This window comes from Strix uralensis, chromosome 5 (assembly GCF_047716275.1).
Source record: "Strix uralensis isolate ZFMK-TIS-50842 chromosome 5, bStrUra1, whole genome shotgun sequence".
Taxonomy (NCBI): Eukaryota; Metazoa; Chordata; class Aves; order Strigiformes; family Strigidae; genus Strix; species Strix uralensis.
This window is the reverse complement of record NC_133976.1, coordinates 38854613-38876382: the sequence shown is the minus strand read 5'-3', so window position 1 is coordinate 38876382 and position 21770 is coordinate 38854613. Positions and strand designations below refer to the sequence as shown.

At 44.2% G+C, this 21770-nt stretch overlaps 1 protein-coding gene across 3 annotated transcripts in view; it reads right to left on the bottom strand.

Annotated features, from left to right (window-relative positions):
* Window positions 1–17124: 17124 nt before the first annotated feature.
* The window catches only part of MSRB3 (methionine sulfoxide reductase B3), an 88856-nt gene continuing 84210 nt past the window's right edge, over window positions 17125–21770 (bottom strand). For 2 of the 3 annotated variants that reach the window (XM_074870509.1, XM_074870511.1), the window contains exon 7: window positions 21464–21722. In XM_074870509.1, coding sequence (XP_074726610.1) covers window positions 21471–21722 — 252 coding nt within the window. In that variant the 3' untranslated portion in view covers window positions 21464–21470. Of the gene's footprint in view, window positions 19899–21463; window positions 21723–21770 lie in introns of those variants that run through there. The other variant, XM_074870510.1, reaches the window with a different exon arrangement.

The following is a 21770-nucleotide window of genomic DNA, read 5'->3' as shown; positions in this document are numbered from 1 at the left end:
GGAGTCGGCAAACACCCCCCCAGGCCCCATGGGACCCTCGGCAGGACCCTTGGCCACAGCTGCTCCAGCTCCACATGGGAACAGCCCCCCCCTCCCCCCCCTTCTCCTGCCCATCCCTGAGGATGCAGTGTAGTTGGAGCTACACGGCTTAACCCCTCCTTTTCTTCCCACAGCCCCTCTTGCACTGGAGCCATGGACTGGGCATGCATGTGTAAGGACATCTGCATATGCTGTTCAGTGCACATTTTAACCAAAAAAATTGCATGGTGCCCTGGCATAGCTCAATTAGGAGGCACTCAATTAGGAGTGATGGAGGCACATGTTTCTGCACTTGTTTCCAAAAAATCCTTTTTTTCCCATGTGGTTTGTGTCCACCAGCCCCCCCTGGCCAGCAGCAGCACGAGGGACTTGCCATGGCTGCCCACTGAGCTGGAGACCCTGGGGTGGCCACTGCCACCATGTCCCCAGAGGGTCTGCACTGTAGTCACCACACCAGACCGCCCTCTCTTTCCACGTGTGACTCCCACGGCTGTTTCACCAGGCAGAAGCCTTCATCTTTCAGCCATGGGCACCGGCAGAGGCTGTGCTTTCCACCTCGGCTATCTGCCTTGTGCCTCCCCACCCACAGCCCCACAGCATGCTTGTGCCCCAGGGCAGAAATCAGCCCTCCCGGACCACAGCCAGCAGGACCAGGCTGCCCCAGTCAGGGACTGGCCCAGGTCAAGTCACTGGTCGTGCTGCTCATGCCCATTGCAGCCCCCATGGCCTCCATATACTAGACTCAGCGGGCGCTCCTCTCCAAAGCACAGGCACAGCAGCATCCTACTGCTACTTTGACAATCAGATCGCCAAAGCTGAAGAAACAAAATCAAGGCAAAATTTTGATTAAGCAGCTTTAAGATGCTGGAAAGAGGCCAGCTGCATGCAAGATCTCCTGTTTCTCTCCCATAGAGGGAGCACAGCTTGTCCAGAAAACACTGAAGCAGATGCACTTCTGTAGCCATTGCAAATTTAAGAGGTTAAAGGAACTGGAAAATAGCCAAATGATGGCCTATGCCTCCAGCTCAAAGCAAAGATGATTTTTAGAAGTGTTGCTGCTGCTTGTCTGACCTTCAACTGGGATGCAGCAAAAATGGGGTCTTCTCAACATTGCAGAACTCCTGACAGGTGTTGCTGGCAGGCAGGAGGGTTTGGTGCAACACCTTTAGGACAGTTCTAGTTTTGGCAAACGAGTAAGCAGCTTTGAGCCCCCACCAAGAGCAGCTGGGATTGTTCTGTACCCTTGCAGGCTATGGCATTTCCCTGCAAGCATAACTCTGCAAGGAAACTACACCAACAAGAAGGAAAGGCAGAATGAACCTGGGCAAGGCCACGGACATGTAGACCTGTAACAGTGAACCACACTACCTGGTTACTCTGCTAATGGTCACTGAAGCTACCCACTTTCCTGATTAACAGGCAAATAAATAATACCATGTTGCTTCTTTCTTCTCCATCAGCTGTCACACAGCAACCGTGCAGCCCCAGGCCCCATGGCAGATCTGGGTCCAGCCCCAGGAGAAGCAGAGCCAGCTTTACCCTTCAGGCACTTCAGCACTGAGCCACCTTTGGCCCCTCACAGCTCTTTCACATTTGGACAGCCAGGGTCCCATCCAACCTAGAAAGCAGTCAGGCCGTGTGTCTGGTTGGCAATGAGGAACCCTGTGGTTTTTTTACTGTTCAGCTCCATTTCCTGGCTACAGCTGCGTTTGTGCAACAGTCCTGAAAGATTCCTGTTGCCTGGAGTGGGTGGATGGGGTGAGAGGAAGCCAGGAGGACCTTGAAGGCACACACTAGGTACCCCTGCCCTCTTAACATTTCCAGCCTGCAACCACATCCTCTCAAGCTGTGACCTCAGCGGCTCTGCCAGCAGAAGCGGAGGACCGCAGGCTCACTGCACGAGCAGGCCTCCCCAGGCAAGACACTGGGGCAGGGGCATGAGGGCTCCAGCATGATTGTGCCATGTGTTCCCCGAAGGTGCTCACCCCATCTGGGGGTTTGTGGGGTTGCTGGCTCTCCCACATGAAACTTCAGTGGGGACCTTGCCCTTCACTGCAACAGCAGCCAGAGACCCCATGGGTCCTTCTGCACACACAGACACCATGACTCTGGTGGTCTGGCTTATAACAACGAGGGCTGTTATGCCCTGCCCGCTCTCCCAGCACTTCAGGATTTTGTGGGATGGACATCACCTTGGCACTCAGAGGGCCGTAAGCAGAAGCTGTCTCATCTACTCTCACTTCTGGCAGGATCCAAGCCATTGCACGCAGAAAACAGCTCCTACTAACATCCCGTCACTAGGGGAAAGAGCCAAAGTCTCTATACGTATCAGCCTGCTCATCTGGAGAGAAATGTGTCTATACTTATCAAATGCCTCAGAGCTAAAAGCAGGTCCCACATGGCCAGGTATGATGAAGGACGAGTGCCTGGGAGCCTGACTCACAGGGCTCTGCAACCTGGCTCCCAGCAAAGCCTGAAAGAGCAGTGCTGCATGCGGGACTGTCACGCAAAGCAGAAGGACGTTAAATTCCTGGTTCAAAAGGGTGAATGAGCATTTCTTTGTGCAGTCTCTACCTCCCTAAAGATATCTACTTTGCTCCTTGTGCTTCCACTATATTTCCTTCCTCTCCATTTCACACCACTAATACATTACATATAGGCATGAAACTGAAGAAATGAAAATGCAGTCTCGGCAGCAATAGCTCTCAAACTATTCTAGAAGAAGGGTAAGGTAAGATGGGAAGGGAGCAGTGCATTTGTCTGGTTGGTGGGGAAGCCCAAATGCAAGAGGCATAGCACTTAAGTCTGTAAGAATAACTTGCAGATGCAGTGGATCAAAGCCATGCCATCAATCCTTCGTAATCAACTGCCACCAAGATTACTGGTACATGTCCTCACTACTATGCAGTATGGCCAAGAAACAGAACAAGGAGGGGCAGTAAGGGGCACGCTGGCTGTCAGGAGAAAGTCCCCCTCTCAGGCTAGGATGGCTCAGCTCATACACTTTTGTAGAGGAATTATTTTTCATCATGCTCAAAGTTGGTTACACAGTGTAAATCCTCTAGCAGTTCACTAGCATCCCTGAGTCTTTCAGACAGAGCCTGGAGGCCTTTTCCCCATGTTGAACATGTTAAGTCCCATGAAGGCAGGGGGGATGGCTGAATGAGAATACAGTTGGCTGCCAGAGAGGCTGGTGGTTGCTGCGTTGGCAATTCTTCCTTTCACCAGTCATTTTTAGGCAAGCCAGGATGTTCCCTTCTCTCAAATCTTGATCTAAAAGTACAAGCCCCAGATTGCTTAATATTCTGGGTGTTGAGGGAATTTCAGATCCCTGCAGTGGGACATATGTCTACAGAAGCTCTTTGTAGTATTTGAGACTTCAGTGGATTCACATTTTCTCTCTTTTTACAATAGCAACACGAGAAAGCACAAAGTCTCACATATCTGATGATTGCACAAGGGGGATTTTGGAGGGGGGGAATTATTTCAGTCTGGTATTTCTCCTTTATTTTTTATTTAATTCTATATTCCGCAGTTCAGCTACTTAAACAAAAAGTCGAAACAACGAAGTGTGAGGAACAGCATGTGGAAGAGACAGTCCCTGGGAGACTGCAGGTGCTGGTGGCCTCATTTTATAGGACAGAAGCTGATACCCACCAGTCTGGAAATGCCAAGTCTACTAATACAAAAAATAAATCTCATGAGAAATATGGGCTTTCATGGATCATCTAGTAAAGGTGAACATGTTTTATATCATATTGCACACTAGGAAATAGAAAGCAAACGGCACTGACAGTATGCATTGACAGTGCCCTTTCTATGGCAGATTTTTATGTGTTTTCCAGAGTCTTTAATTCTCTTACTTCAGAGTCCCTCTCACTGTGGATTTATGACATGTTTCCTGCCTTCCTCCTCCTCATCTGTTCCCCCATCTCTCTTACTTGAACTACTTTAAAGTGACATGTTGACACATATCCATGTGATGAAAGTAAGCACATAGCTCCGGACCCAACAGAGCATGTTTCTTTGCAGCTTGGTGACCCCAGGTCAGCCAACACACCCTGCCAACATCTGAACACAAATGCAGCAGACAGACAGAGGGATGCCCACCTGGCAGGGAAAGGCCACGAACCAGGAGGTGGAAAGGCTTGGTCTGCATGGAGCAGTCAAGATACTGCTCTTTTTCAATCCCTTGGGTGCCTACTTGGTGCTGCTGGGTGAGAAGTAAAACTCTTACTGCTATTAAGTCACAGTCCATGATGGCAGCAGTTTGATGGTCCCCTCTGGAATAGTTACCCTCCAGTAACTTCTACTACTCACCATAGATGTACTCACCTTAAAAACACAAACTATGCCGCCAGCACTGTCATCAGTGACACACATCCCACTCAGCAAACTCTCTCCTCGCCCTTCCTCCAAGTTCAGGTGTCACCCCCTCACTCAACCTCGAGTAGTGGGGGAGCAAGCCAGCACCCAGAGCAAGGAGCAGAGGGTCTCCCCTGCATGGTCATGCGTGTCTGGGGACTAAAGCAAGGACAGCAAGTTAAAGGTTCCCCGCCCTCAGCATTGCTGCCTGACTGACCTCAAAAGGTTCATAACTGCTTTTGTGCCTTAGTTTCCTCCTACCTGTTCCCATGGTTTTTAATTTTTTTCCTTTCTCCCTGTGTTCCTCCCCCATTCTTACAGATTCAGCTCAATGCCCAAGAGCATTTGCTAATGTTTTGAGATTAAGTCATTTGAAACATGTTTCGAAGTCCTTCTGTTTCTCTATGCACTGCATCACATAGAGGTGTGAGATCCTAGCACCAGGTCCAGACCCACAAGTTAAGTATACCAAATGCTGTAGATCACTGCCCTCTCCCCACCAGTGCTCATCCCTGTTCCCTGTCTAACCCAGGGAATCCCCTTCCTTCCCTCATCACTAAGAAATGCTTATGCTTAGGGCAGCCTCCCAACTCTCTGCAAAAAGTGAAATGCCAAACACCTTTACAAATACAGTGCTTGGTGGTACCCCTTCCCAAGATGTCTGTTCCTGGGCAGCCTTTCCAAAGGATGTTTTGAGTGATCACTTGTCCCACGGAAACAGCAGCACATGGCAACTTGCTGCCTTTGCCTCCTGCTGGTCTGAGGCTTTCTGAGGATTTGCAATTTTACGGGATGTGTTCATCTACCTTTGAAACAATGTGGCTGCTTCCTGCAGCTTTAAAGAGGCTGCACATAGCCTGGCTACATCATCCTAGGGAAATTTCTTGATCCTGGTCAGTACAACCGTAAGTTAAACCTCATGTGTTCTCTGTGTAAATGTGGAGTGGCACCCAGAAAAGCTTTATGGTGCCAGAGTCTGGAGTTTCTCTGTCGTGTGATCACCACATTCAGGATGCCAACGCTATGTAATTTTACAGTTATTAAGGCCCTTTTTGTTACCACTAGAGTAAAAAAAGAGTATTTTCACCATAATGCTTTTCAAATACTTATGTGAAAATATATAGATTTGCTCTTTGGTCTACTTATAAAAGCCCCTGCAAGGTGTCTCTAAGGGTATTAACTTTTTTCTAGTGTTAGCATGACTCTTAGAGCTCACTATCTATTGAGATTAGCAAGGGGTCTGGAAAATCATTACAAGAATTCAGAGCTGTGGGCTCATGCCCTTTCACACCTTTGCAAAGCAGCGCATATTTGGATTCATTCAGACATCTGCCACCTGGAATAAAAATATTCGATAAAAACAAGCCAGGCATGCACAGAGCTCACCAGCACTTGCCTTGACCCAACAGTGCTCAGCATCCTGCAGAATCACATTCCTCTCCTGGGGCAAAAGACAGCGCAAAGGACAAGGCAAGCATGTTCTCACCCTGGCTTTTTGCAAACATGCATGAGATTGAGGGTCTAGGATGGGCAGAGTCACTGCAGGGCAAGCAAGGGTGAGCTTGTATGTGTACACATATGTACACACACATGGGATGCCTGGGTGAGCTGCATGCGTTCACACTTGACGAGCAGCTACCCAGGGCCATCTCACTTAGCATCCTCTCTCCCATCAATGCTAGTGGTGGCCTCTTAAAGATCATCTGTAAGAAAGTTATCATTCTACTTCCACTATAGACTCCCAGCTTCCAGCAATAAATGGATTAGGATATCCCTGAGCTCATGTTTGTGCCTGTATCACAGGTTTCTGTATTTCCATAATTTTGTCTAATCCCTTGGAATCACGTGTGCTTGTGCATCCCATAACATCCTGCAGCACTGAGTCCCACAGAGTAACTCTGTGTGGTACAGAAAGGTTCTGTCTCTTGCTTCCACTAAACCTCCTGCCTGGAAATTTCACTGGGTCCCTTCTAGTTCTTGTGCCATAAGAAACAGTGAGCTGCTGTTCCCTATCCATCTTCTCAACATCACGTTACAGGAACGTGGTTTACACACAGACAAACTTTACACACAGACAAAGAAGCAAGGTTTGAGATGGAAACAGTTAAAACCTCACTTTGACAGCTCCATACACAGGAAGCAGCCTGTGAGAACAAAGCCCACTATACAGAGAGGTGGGCATTTGTGTGATTTATCATTTTAGACCTGATCCCCCCGACAAGGGCATTGTTTGCCAGCATTGCACCAGGTCTAAGGGGCTCTGGAGTAGCTTTTTGGGAAGGTTCCTTTACTCAAGTTAACCCACTGACCTAGAAGACACCAGCCCAATACTATAGCTTTGGTCTCAGCTCAGATCTACATGAATCATGCTTGGGGCTCAGCATTAGAAAACCAAAGAAATGGGAGTGAGCCAATCTCCAATTCCAGGGAAGTGTCACAGGAGTCCTGACACCACCTGAAGTCATCTGCCTTCCAGGCCTCGCCTCTACGTTCACAGGCATGCTGCACATAAAGCCTCTGCTCTCCCAACCCAGGACGTGTCTGTGAGCACTGTGCTGCTGAGCTTTGGTCTTTGTCTTCTCTTGTCTTTTTCCATAGCATATGTATGCTACCAAAAGACCAAGAATAAACCTACTTTCAAAGGGACCCTAAAATCTCAGAGATGGACAGTCTGCCTGAAATCTCATAAGTGCATCAAGGTGGTTGTCACAGTTTCATGGGGCAAAGGCCTCTTCCATGCTTCTTGGCCAACTAAAGCTGGATACACATCTATTAACTTAGAGGGACAAATTTCTGAAGTTTCTCATGTAGAGAGCAGACTTAGACTTTCTTGTGAGCACAGGATGAAGGCAAATGCTCACAAGGTGGATGCTGACACCCACCCAGGTTCATAAGTAACTATGGGCTACACAAGGGGTGGGCTGGACCATAGGGAGTTTATAGTGCAAATCTTTGCCCAGCTATGGCTTTTGGGAGTCCTTTTGTGACATGGCCCCCTCGAGGCGGCACCATCTGGAGATGAATGAAGCCAGAAGAATATTGAAGAGTTTTCACACCATGTTGACCTAATACTACAGAGCTGGGATAAGTCTTGAGTGCATGTGTCTTGCCTCAACTCATGGAAGGGACAGGCAGCTTTGCAGTCAGTATCAGCTTTTCATTCACTGGAGGTTTTCAAGATATCTTCAAAGATATTTTGAAAGCATTAGAAAGGGTTTGTTAGCTATTTATATAGATGGGGAAAGAGCAGCAGAGGGTTGAAGTTACATGCTACAGCATAGCAACTTCACTCCCATTAGGGGGTGACATGTTGTCCCCACCATCTCCACCTCCAGTCCTCCCAGTCCCTGATCCTCCTTCCCTCTGCACCTGGCTACCAGATCAGGTGCTCATCTCACTCCACTGTCAGTTCACCTCAGCAGTCCAAATTACCCACTTCTTTTTTGCTGGGTTAGTCTTCTGTGGTTTCAGAAAGCTAAACCAGCTCAATGCCGGTATAAAACTACCAGCATGAGAGAGTGGCAGGAGTGGGGGGACGGGGGCAGAAGGAGGGGTGCAGGACTAGCACCACCTAGCAACAGCCACCCAGTGATGGGCCAGAGCCACACTCTTGTTTCACCCACCGCCATTCCCATTGCCATTCTCCTCTCTCCTCTCCTCTCCTCTCCTCTCCTCTCCTCTCCTCTCCTCTCCTCTCCTCTCCTCTCCTCTCCTCTCCTCTCCTCTCCTCTCCTCTCCTCTCCTCTCCTCTCCTCCCCTCCCCTCCCCTCCCCTCCCCTCCCCTCCCCTCCCCTCCCCTCCCCTCCCCTCCCCTCCCCTCTCCTCTCCTCTCCTCTCCTCTCCTCTCCTCTCCTCTCCTCTCCTCTCCTCTCCTCTCCTCTCCTCTCCTCTCCTCTCCTCTCCTCTCCTCTCCTCTCCTCTCCTCTCCCCTCCCCATCCCTGGTTCACCATCCACCTCACCCCCAGGACAGCAAGGAGAGCAAAGCATAGGGTCATAGAGCACACAACGCTGCAAAGGGGTTTGCAGGATACAGCCCTCAGGTGTGAGAAGTGATCTTTTTGCCACATGCAGCTGAGCAGTCTCAAACAAACGTGCTCTGCAATATTGTCTATACAAGTGGCACAGGGCAATACACTTTCTGCAACACACTGTCAGCTGGTGAGAAACTCTGCAGGAAAGAAAGTGCACAGCCTCTCCCAGCTGCCCTGGGCTACAGGCATCAAACCTACACACAGCCTTGCTGACACTATATAATTGTCCACAAGCAGGGTAGTCTGAATGGCACCCTTTGAATCACAGACTTTCATGTCTCTGGCAAATGGAAAAGCAGACATCGATAGATGATGAATATAGTGAGAATTGTATTCTAATCGGAAATAAGACATATATTAGCTTGTACTGGATCAAATAACACGAAGGATTAAAATGGCTGTGCTGAATAATTGAGATCCCAGTTGTATAATTTTTCCTATCATTTTAAAGTTATGCCACGGAACCAGCAATATTCCACTAATAAAAAAAAGATTGCTCATAAAAAGGAAAAATATCAAAGAGCCATCAGTGAATAGGAACATTAGAGAGAAGCAGAATTTTCCCACTCCTCACCCTGTAGTGTGTGCAGGTACTACTTTATAGGCTTTGATTCTTTTATAAAATTATAAACACAAATTCATGACAAGCAGCTAGTATACTTATGCACAAGCCACATACATGTACATCAGATGTATGGTGATGCTGCAAATTTTCTCTTTACCCTTCTACCTGCATGACACTGTGTGCACTTGTGGTGCTGTGCAATTAGAAAGAATTGGCAAGACTTGACTTGATAACCAGAGTAACAGCCACATCCAATTGTAAACTAGGGGTTCAAAATATAAGTATTTATGGGGTTTGAGCCAACTCAATCTGAAGGGATCACTTTCTAAATCTAGACATGAGTAAACAGATTCCTTCCTGCTGTTTGTCCCCAGCACCACACAAAGCAAGGAGCTGTAACCATAGGCACATTCAAAGCCTCTGCATCGTATTACTAGTAGCTTGAAATGCAGACTACAGCCCCTTTTAAAGATAGTATTTTTCCAGAAATGTTTATTTTAAGTTTAGAGCTGTTATTGTTATTTCTTCTCAGTGGAATAAAAGTCCAGTTGGAAGAGTTTTCTTTCCTCTGCATTGAGGTTGAAAATTCCTGGAAAGCCATGACAATATTCAGCATTCATGATTACACAGACAGACATATTTCATGAAAATTGCATAGGCTTTTAATACAGGATTATGAATGAGCTCTAATGTTGAAATTGTATTAGATTGAATTTCAGAACGTATTTAACATATTTCCATACAGCAACCTTGGGATGTCTTTTCAATAACAGTGATTATTACGGGCAGGCTGTTTTTTATGAAAACATTTGTTCAGGGTGGACAAGGCTTCCTGAAAAATGTTGTACATCTTTATGGCTGACGTTTTAGTTGTTTTGAATTAACTTTTTTCACAGCCAGAATGAAACGTTTCACCATATAATTCTTCATGCATGTCTTCAAACAAACCTGGAAACTTTGCCATGGATTTTCTAAACTGTAATACAATCTCAGGCATGAAAACACTTTGTGAGCTGGAGGTGAGCATTTTGTCCCAAGTTATCCTGTTACTCTCAAAATATAAATATTCTTAGCTAACGTCTGTCTTTTAAAAGGAATGGTTGCTCAGCTGATTTGAAGGCATCTCTAAGTATCATCCTGTAAATAATCCCATGTTTACTCTTTTACAGGCCTCCTACAGCTGACTGACTAGCCCACAGATCTTGATAAGGAGAAGCTGTTTGACTGAGTGGAATAGAGTTCAGATTTTTCTCTGCATAACGGCAAACACACTGAGATTACTCATCACCCAGGACAGCATATGCATTTGGAAAGCAGAAGTCGGCGACTCACCTTTGGGATCTGCCAGCATGAGCAGTTTCCCTGCCTGTCCTCATGGCACGGCTCATGGATGGTCCCCTGGACCAGTGGCTCAGCTCTGACATTTTGCCCTTTTTTTCTCCCTTATAGAAAGCAGCAGAGTTCATAACCCTTTTTGTGGAATATCAGTGGTTTAAAATGGTCAATTTGGAAATGTATCTACTAAGTAAGGTTCAAGGTAATGGAGCATGCCTTTGGCAGTTTATGTGGTTCTCTCCTGGGGTTGCTGGACTTACTTCTCCATATTCACTTGCTGCCATTAAGAGCACCCAGACTACTGCATGACATTGATGCTGCATCCTAGTTGCCTCTCGTTCACACTGGTGTCAACTGAAAGTAACGCTACAGAAAACACTTAGGTTTTACCTATGTGAGGCACTGAAAGGCTTTCCCTCAGTCATTAGCAAGTTTGATAGCTCTCATTAGTCTAGTTTAGTCATTGGAGAAAAGAGATGTGTGTTTCCTACACTGATGGCATAAACACTCCCCTCACTTTTACACTGTTGGAAGAAATGTGTATTTTCAGGACTAAAACAGTAATCCATTCACAGCATGCTTCTAAAACCAACTCTATTTTATTCACCTCTCTTAAATGGTCAAAACTGTGTAATTGGATGCCACAGGCTCTATACTCCTAACACCTAATAGAGATTCTTTGAAGGGATGTTTTGAAGACATGTGAAATAGGAAGCTCTGTGCCCTATCCTCACTGTTGTTGTGAAACTCTAGGTGAGTCCACATAGATGTGGATTTTTATTGCAGTTTAACATTTCTAAACACCATTTTGCTGGTTAAGAATGGGCTGAATCATCCAAAATTTACTTTTGTTTTTGCCCTCTAACTTGACCCACAGAATATATCTACTAATTAAATGTCAACAGGAAACAAATGTCTTCACAGAGGGAAAGTAATTATCTATGGCAATTTTGGTTTGTGGTGAAAAAGCAAGGATGAAAAAAAATCCACATACAGAAAGTCACATACATTTTTAAACAGTGTTATAAACTCATGCATGGCCACCCAGCTAGGAAAGGAAATGGCTGGAGACACATGGTTTCTCCAGAACAGATTCAATAATGTCTAGGAAACCATGCCTTTCCAGCTGAGCTGTCCTCAGGTATGACAAGTCCCATACTCTCAGAAAGAGTCGGCTTGGCCAGTTAGCAAGGAGAAGCAAAGTTGTACATCCTGTTCGATCAGCTTCAGCCCTGCGATGCAGTTAAGCAGGGAAGCAAAACTGTAGGTAAAAGTGCCTCCGTATGTACTAATAGTAGGAACCTTTCACACTGTTCTTTTTTTCTTGCCACTCTGTATCAACTTCTCAAAGATTCATTCTTCTGTTTTTCCACTACTGACCTAGAAAGAAACCTGGCTTGTAGAAATCTCCATAGCCTGAATAGTTGACCCAACTGAAAGATGAAATAAAATACCCAAAGGGAAGAGGAAAACCTACCATCCCACTTGGCATCTAGGTGTAGGAAAAGTGTTGCTCTGCTATGACCAAAAGGCTTTTAGATGCAACCCACTACTGGGCACTGCCTCAGCCTTTCAAGAAATCACTTTCCACAGTAAACATTGACTGCAGTCAGTGCAAAATATTTATTCCTCTCATCTGAGGATCTCCCACATGCTTTGAGGTATTTGAGTTCATAAGTGAGAATACCAAATATTATTCCTGTTGCATGTACGTCAGTCAGTTCTTGGACGCTCTCCCTCTATGTCATGGTGTCAGTAAGGATGAGTGAAGCTGCCCTTTGGCCAGACTGCTGTTTGGTTTAAAACACTAGATTTGGGTGTTGCTAAAACTACCTCCCACCACTGCTGTCCTTGTTTTCCAAAGTAAACAGCCTCTGGCGTCTTGTGACCTGAGCAGCCCCAAGTGTCTGACCTTGAAAAACAAAATATATTTTATTTGAAAAGAAAAATCTGCAGTCTAAATGATTTGGGGCACTGCTTTCCTTCCTCAGCAGGATTCTGGAATGCCCAGGCTTTGGTAGGAGCTGCCTACATGCCACAGATATACATGAGAACACATTTGCCCTCTAATGATATATTAGGCAATGGTTTTGAGTTGGCAAGCTACTAAAAGCCCTAGCCAAACAAAGATAAAATTGTAATTTATCAACAGAGAATACTGAATTCACGGTCACTGGTGACTGCTAGGACTGGTGGTAGCCCACAAAGCTGATGCTGACAACATGGAGACAACAAGTTCTAGAGATTGCTTAGAATTTTCTCAGTTTTGGAAAACAAACTGTTCAGATTTTTTTTTTCCCTAGATATTGTTCAAATGAGGAACAGATAAAACGGTCACTTTTCTGCACAAAATCCTGCACAACAGGGCTGAAGCAGCAAGGGTGTATGAACATACCGTGATTGCAAGTTATCTTCTGCAGCATGTAAAGGAAGGTGTCAAAATGGAGCAGTGACGATGCAGGCAGAGAGGCAGCTGGAGGACTGTCTCACTGAGGGATCAGCAGTGCTGTGCTTTAGCTGGTACAGACCTTTCTTTTGATAATTTGGTCCACAGTTTTTAGGATTCCTGTTCTTTGTACTAGTTATTTAGAGCAGTAGGATTTTTCCAAAGGCATCCTCTTCCTGCAGAAGGTTTTTAATGAATCTTGAAAATACTTTATCTCGGGTATGTTGAGGAATCTTTCTCAGTAGACCTTAGTCTCTTCAATCGTCTCAGATTTATAGTAGCTTTGTTTCACTAAAGTCAGTGGTGTCAGGCAGATACCAGAACAAAGTTAAGAACCAGGACCTAATTTTACAGGGTTTCAGAAGCCTCTGTTATTTTAATTGTCCTGAGTTAAGTGTGCTCTCACAGTGCCATGGTGGAAATCCATCCAAGATGAACAGAAGGGTCAAACAGCAAGGGGCAAAATGCAAATTTCTCTTTCCCCTTCCCCACTCTCCACCTACCCTTCCATCTCCTGACTGCTCTCTGGATAGATAGAAACCCAACTGCTCTTACAGAAAGGAATTCAATCTCCTCACCATTTGCAGCATCGCCAAGGCTCAGGGATACTGCCACAATGATTTCTGTGAACTGATACCAGCACCAACTCAATTCCACAAAAAAAGCAGCGAACAGCTAAGAAATCACCAGGGAAGCCAAATGTGAAGTGGTGTTCTGGAGGTGAAAGGATCTCTATGCCATTACAGACCTTCTAAGTTTCCCAGTCCCACGGGTGTGCTTTCATGGGAAGAAAAACCTGTTTCAGATCATGCCAGGTATTTTCTGCACTGCCCAGCAGTTATACCTGAGGATGTTCTCCAGATGTTCGTGTTTGTATGAAACATACAATAATAAAGTTGTAAACTGGAGGAGACAATACATGGACAGGAAGAAGAAGGGCTTAAGGGCAGCCTGGAAAAACACGAAAACTAACTAGCCCACACACAAAATCAACTAGTCCACTTTAATAGGACAATAAAGACATATTTTATTTGCCTTTCCAAAGAACTGCTACTTTTCTCAGTAAGTGGGCACACACGGTTTGCCACGGTTCTTATATTGCCAGTAGCTAATTGCTTGTATTTTGGGGAACAGATATTCCTTCCACTTGGGCAGACAAGAAGTGAGAAGTATGGGGCCTAAGACAAAGTGAAGCCGTAGTTCAGATAGTTTTTGGACTACAGTGAAAAGAAAATAATAATATACCATTGTCTGGAAGGCCAGCGATTGAAAAACGGAAGAGAAGAAAATCCTTGCAGCAACTGAAAATGGAGTGGATGGAAACAGACCTGTTGCATTAAGGGCAGTAAAATTTCCTGGCCAAAAGAAGTTAGACCGCAGGTATCATCTGTACTGAGACTATAAAGAGCATGAAACAAGAATGCACTGGCTAAGACATCTGCAGAGTGAAATGTCTTCAGTGTTTGCAAGCTAACAAGAGGTGAATAAAACAGGAGTTTGAAACTGGAAGCCTTTTTTCTTTCCTGGAACCGCTTCTCTTTTTCTGCTGGCCTATGCTGGCTAAGCGAAAGGTCTGAGGAGGCTGGCTACAAGTCCTGGGAGGTCTCTGGGGAAGGTTTCTGCCTGTATTATTCCTGCTTAATTTGGGCTGCTCAGGCGGGTCCTGATCCCAAAAACATGTGGACATAACAGAGACCTTCTTGCTTAGTGCATTTAATATTACACCAGTGGCCTGTATAAGGATTTCAGAATGTCACATGCCTACACTGCTTGGAGTTTGGCTATTTCAGTGATTTCACTGATTTGGGTGCATTTGGAAATATTATCTTGCATTTTTTTAAAAAGTGACTGTAAAAAGCAGTTGCTGACTGTTGTCATGCCTTTGATCTGAAAAGCATAGTCAGACACTGTGGTGTATGCCTTCCATTTATAACAAAGCGGGAGCAAGCCAGACTGGAATGCAGCTCTTCACATGTGAAGGATTAAACATTTCTGCACGTTTATTGTGGGACCTGTAGGTGGCCTCATTTTAATAGTCAATAAAACAAGAACTATTAGTTCAGTTTGCCAGTGAGCTAAGCAACATTTTGTCTTATTCTACTGAATTTGGAAGCTGATGCATTTGCTTCTAGTGCCATTGAATACTCTGCCATTTGTTCTGTAAACAAGTGGGTATAGAGCACACTGTAATTTGGAAAGTGCAAACATCTGTTTTGCTTTCATCCTTAAATTCCTTCAAGGATGGGAAGAGAGAGGGCATGATTTTGAAACTTAGGTAGGACCAGAAAAGTAGCCTGTATCATGTATTTCACATTGCCTTGCAGACCACAGGTGAAGAAGCAGAGGACTGCTAGCCATGCAGTGACATTAATCACAGAGATTTTGTAACATACTGAACAATAGGAAAAATTAATACACATCACATATTCTGTTAAAAAAGGCCTAACCTCATGTCTTACGAAATTCAGCTAGGTAAGGGACTGCAAAAGAAAGCTAAATGACTTAAGACTGAGATCTTTCAGTACCATCAATAGAGTACGAACATCCACATCCACACTTGGCACCATGTGTGTCACAATATATTCTTCACTGTCACCCCAACAAAAATGCTGACTTATGATGTGGTCTTATTTAACTGAGCCATTTTGGGGTTGAGGAAGAAGAGGAAATACCCTGGAGCTTAGCTAGTGTCAGCCTCACCTTTGTCAGCTGTTGAGTGGGCAATAAGGTCTCATGACTCATGCTGGGCAGGTCCTATCCTGTCGGTCATTATTATCACTATCTAGCATTGGACCACTGGAGGCAAGTTGTGTGCTTCAGTTTTATATTGCCTTTTATCCTGAGAGGTAACAGAGCCTGCAAATACTACTTACCTGCAAGTACAAATATGAGGCAAATGCATTACTTCACAACAAATTCCCTCTCCTTTCTTGAAGCAATGTCTTTGCTGCATCAATCTGGATGTCAGCCTACCACCATCCATATGGGAATACATGTTATATAATACATGCTATAGCCACTTGGTAAGGCCCCAGTTTTAACTAGTTCACATACAGACACTGTGTTTTTTTAGTGTATGAAAGCTAATAGAGCTTGTGAAAAAGGCTTATGGTTAAGATGCCTTTAATATACGGAAGCCATATAGCTACAATGATAAGAGAATCACAAAGTGGTTCATTAACTGGCCTCATGTTGCTGATCCTGCCACCACTGCTTCTCCTACCCCGTGGCCAGGGCACACTGAGGAACAGCAGGAGCAGCAGGGAGAGCATCTCTTGCTAGAAATTTCCCTGTTTTTGAAGTGGTGGGGTCTACACGTGTCTTAGGCACAACTGCATGCCATGCACTGCAAAACACAGCCAGCCTTGAGCTGGACTGGAGCACAGATCCATCCCTTGTGTCTGCTGCCAGGTCAGCAGCTGCAAGAGGACCGCACACCTCCAAAGATCTGCCTTAGCACAGCACCTCTGGATGCTGACAGACTGGCTGGGTTATGCTGGGAGTGCAAGGCAAAGCCACCACCGGGTGTCCAGCCCTGCATCCCATTTTAGTGGGTACTGGTTAGTCCCTCGTTTCAGAAATATCAAACTATTACAGTTCTGAGAGTGAACTACAGTGGACAGGTGGGAGGCAGAGGGCTACAAGGGATTAATTTTTGGACTAACAGGGATTATACTAAATTTGTAAAACAAGTCTTCAGTGTGCCATCTGTCCTAGGACACTCTGCAATGATTGAGAACAATCAGCAAGTGAATTAATTTTGATGTAACTCTCCGGTTCCCATGAACACAAGCATGGAAACTGGTTTGAAAACAGCCTGCAACTTCTTAACCCTCCCTCACACCTATCTTTTAAAACACACTGCAGAGCTGATCTACCAAGCAGCATTAACCTGCTGCCCGTGGGGCATTTCAAACCTGCATCCTTGGAGATGAAACCTTGACAGAAACCAACTTTCCAGCCAAATTCCTCCACCGCAGACAGAGCCCAGGCACCACGGGGCTCCTACGGCACGCCCATGACTCACCACATCCCACAACACATCTTTTGGAAGCAACCAAAACTTCTGCTAAGTAAAAGTTGCGCCTTTCTCTAAACATTTCCCCTCTCTATTGGGCCTGGGTGCTTGCAATATTCTCTTGAAAGCAGGTTAAGTGCGAGGACACCTGGTACCGGGCAGTGCTACACTCCTGCCAGAAACCTGCTAGAGATAAAGTGCTGGATATATAATTTTCACAGTAAATTAAGGGAAAGCAAAGTAAAACCAGTTCCCTAATACATGCTGCAGCTAGGGGAACAAAAACCTGACATAAAACCAGACAAATAAGGAAGGAGAACAGAATTATCTATAAAGAAATTTATTTTATATTTGTGTACAACAAATATATGAAAACAAATTTAATTTGAAAAATGTATATTCGATTTCTTAAAAGTATTGAACCCTCTTAAGGAAAGGTTTTAGTTATTAAAAAGATACTGAAGGCTAAAATTATACTTGGATAATATATGTGTGTGTACGTATATATATATATAAAACATGTGCAATTTTAAATATATATATAGTATATATAAATAACACGTGTGACTTACATGATATTTTAAGGTATGCTATTTAAACATCTGAGTAACAATAGAGATATTATAAAATATAGTTTGCCATTTCTACGCAGTTTGCGTTCAGTTTTTGTAAGCATCTAGACAGTGCAAAATTTAAACATACAGAAATATTCTCCTATTATTCTATACATTGTGCTCAGCTCCCAAGTTTCCTCTGCCATGATCATAACCAGACTCAACCAAATTTGGAGGGTTCAATACTAGCCCTTACTAGCATCTTCTAAGAGCAATAAAAGGAAATCTGTCTTACCTTGCACTGCGCTGCGATATAGTTTGCGCACAAGAGAGAACAATGCATTTCCTATGTTAAATGGTCTAACTCCCAGAGATCACATACACCTCACCATATTGACTCATTTCATTGCACTCCATATCCTGCAAAAATAAATCTCCTGTAGGACAGCACACATTACTGCATAGTGAAGTTTAAGTAACATATTTCTTTAACATAAGACAGGAATATACTGAAATTTGATAACACTTAAATCCAACAGCAATCTGGAATTAAACCACATTTATGTACCACATTTTTATAGATGCTGCTGTTTTTTATCTTTATGCCAGAAAATGTGGTAGAGAAAACCTACATTTCTTGAAATAAAAGCAAGGGATAAAAACAGTCCTTCTAGAAGAAATTGCTAAAAATCAACGGGACCAGGAGAAACTTGACTGCCTTGAAATACCAAGGTCTGCACAACCTTTCCTGCAGCTGATGAGCAATTCCTTGCATGACATCTGGGGGAATACTCACTCAGATGTGAGTAGGTGCTTGCTACAGCAAAGCCTGAGTGTTTTAGCTCTAAATATCTATCATCCTTATTTGCATCTATTTGATGTTAAGGTATTGTATGCTTTTTTCATGTCTTATGTTGCTAAAAAAAGGCAATTCTGACCATTCCATATGCTTTTACAGTAGTTGTATTTTAACTGAAGGATGTTTGTATTTTAGATATGTTTATTATCACTGACATAAAAACCTCAATTCTGCTTTCATAAAAATCAGTGGCTGCTTTGCTTTGCTCCTGCTAGAAATAACATTGGATCCAAATATGTTAGTCAGAAAGTTTGCTAATAGAAGTAAATACTATATTCATTAAGTCTCTCAATGCTTAAAGGCAAAGTGGTGTTAGCAAATACTGTATGGTATAGCTTAAAGAACAGTATTATGCACAATTCTAGACAAACTATTATTCAACAAAATCTAGAAGCAGCTGTGAAAAACACGAGACAGCAAATTCTGCTACATGAAAATTTCTGGAGCTCTCACAGGCTTTTTTCAAATTCATTTCTTAAAACAACCCCATCACTCATGTCCTACACCACAATTGCACAAATTAAAGGCTGTGGCCTTGTAGGCAGTATGCATCCAGACCAGCTAATCTTTAAAACTGGATACTTCAGGAGTGTCTCTTTCTTTCTGTTGCATTCATTCCTAAACTCCCTTTTAGCAGAAACTGTCATGTTTTTGAATCCTTGTAGCAACTGACAAGATAAAGAGCCTAGTGTCATCCCTCATCTACTTCACTTCTCAAGTTTATCTCTGCACTTGTCCATATAATTACCCCCTGCAGATTTCAACTTTAATTCAGATTTGAGTTACACTTGCTGAGCAGGCCTCACGAAAAGACAAAACCTCATTAGTAGCCCACAAAAGTGAGCCTTACTAGTTAAAACCTTGATTTAAATACCAAACAAAGGGGAAAAATAGATGCTGAGACAATGTTTACATCCTTTCAACCACACCCTTGAAATTTTGGCAGTAAATTAGCCAAAGGATGGGCTTTACATCTCATCCATCTCTCTCAGTTGGGAAGGAACAGCCATAACTACAAGTTTTTGCAGGGTGTGGCTGATGCTGGGAGATGGCTGAATACATATGACCAAAGGCTGCATGCCTCGCAAGTCAGAACAAAGCAGAGATGTGCTAGGAATTCAGGATTTTCTTATGCCCAGAAGTTTCCTATAGACTGGAGATAAACACAAGTCCCATCTCCCACACAAAAAGGAATAGTGTTCAAACCCAGAGTAACACAGCACCAAGAAAAAACTAATAACTAATTATGCCAAAGCCTCTTGATTTTAAGACCTCCCCAGAGCAATCTCAAAGAAAGGAAAAGAAAACCTGTGGAGTCAGTCAACACATTTTTCAATCCAATTATATAGTAAATGCACAGGCAGGCAAGGCCTCAGTTCTGAAATGGTGAGGAAGAAGGATGGTGCAAAATGCTTTCATACGTTTAAACATTCTTAGGATATAAGAGAGCAGGCAACTTAGAAAACATTCCTTGTAAGCTGTGTGGGATCAGCGCAGTTTTCTGCAGGCTTTGCTTTATCCTACAGCTCAGCTTTGCCTGTTTGGGCAGGACTGGTGTTACCACTGCTTTCTCCAGAGTTGTTCTTGTCTGCTGGCTTGAAAGATAACGAAGCAGAGTTTGTGCAGTATCGTTTGCCAGTTGGGCGAGGTCCATCGTCAAAAATATGCCCCAGGTGAGCACCACACTGAAACAAAACACAATAGAGTATCACTGTGTCTCTGTGCAGCTTGATGGCATCACCGTGGTGTTAAGCAATAACTAGCAGCTGCTTCCAAGGAAGCACATCTTGGAAGCACATCGGTGCTTACATTGCCCTTTCAAGTGGGATTTGCAAACTACATTTATTTGTAAGAGTGATCCAGGAAGATGAACTTCTGAGATATCACGGGCGCCTAAGACTTCAAGCCCAAACTTCCTGGATGTTTCCCATCGTGCCATTGTGTATGTTTGGTTGGGCCACTATTTCTGAGAAGCCGCCTGTCTCTGTAATGATCTCATGGCAGGAGCTCAGTTAAAAACACGGTGGTGAGGGCAGCACTGCCCACGTTTCACTTACTGCTGTAAGGGTATCTGTGCAAGAAAGAGGCAGCCTGAGCTCTGGGCTCTCCTCAGCCTGCAGCCATCTGCTATGCCCCTCAGTAAGAAGACACTAAACCCCTCGGTGATCCTGGCAAGGACCTAAAGCACTGAAGATATTCTTTGAAGTATGCCCTCATATTCTTTTTTTTTTTTTTTCTTTTTTCTTTTCATAGCCTAGTACTCTTCTGGGCATCAGGGCCCTTCTGGGTACACCTCTGCTCCTCACCCCTCGAGGGGATGGAGCTCATCCACTACTCATCTCACACTGTTTTCTGTAGTACACAGGAGACAGGGACAGATAACTGAAAAAGACCTGTAGTGAAGATATGTAAAGTATTTCTGAATGAATAATCTTTAGCTGGGAGTAATTATAAATAGGAATGATGCTGGATTTGCTTTTTGTAAGGAATATGAAACTACAGATGGTCTGCTGACACTTTTATGTATCAGCCTCAGATACTCGCAGTGGTACTCAGGGTGAACACTACTGCTGCTGTCTGTAAGAAAGGTAACAGTCCCTTGTTTTACAGAAGACTACAATATTTTGAAGAAGCTGATCCAGTTGATCCTTATTCAAAAATTAGGATTACTATCACTGCATATTATGGCTGACAACTTATCTGGATAATAAGAACTTCTTGTAATTAGTTACTTAAATTCCACAAGTTCATTTTTATAGCCTGCCATGAGAAATAAAAAAATAAAACCTTGCACTGGAGAAATATTTATCTTGAACAGGAAAGTCATGCTGCTTTAGCAAAGAGCCTTGTCCTTTCAAGTCCATAGCTGATCTCAGTGAGAGCCCAAATGATGTAATTGAGATCACAGAGCTGCTCGCGGGCTCACAGTCAGACAGCAAAAATTAAAGACTGCAAATTATTCTTAACATTTAATTAATTCATAGTATCCCAAATACTTAGAGGCAATACTGACTATTACAAACTGTGAATGAGTTAGTGGTGGCAAATCTCTACCCTGCAGTTAATGTGTTGCTAATGTTCCCCTGCTGTTATGGCCTTTAATTCACCAAAGCAGTGGGAAGGGTGTCTGTAGAAGCAGGTAAAGTCTTGGCTTCAGGTTAAACTCTGTCAACAGACTGAAAGGCTGGGCGAGGCTCTCACACCAGCTAGGAGGGACAGAAACTCTTTTCATTTAATGACAGCTGAAACAATAATCCTCACTGACTCTGGGAGCAGGGCAGGTAGGCATGTGAAGCCTCAGTGCTCCCACACATCGCTCCCACCTGTGCAGCCACATCCCAGGGCAGGCTCCCCACTCCTGGAGAAGTGTCACTGAAACAGCCACGGCAGTCCAGCAAGAACCCCAGTAACAAATGAGGGCACTTCCAGCCCATGGTATCAGTAGGATGAGCTCCCAGAGGCAATGGGAAAAGGCTTGGATGACTTTGGGTTAAGCAGCAGCTGCTCGGCTTTGTAAGGAAGACAAAACATGGCAAATAAGGAAAAGGCAAAGGAAA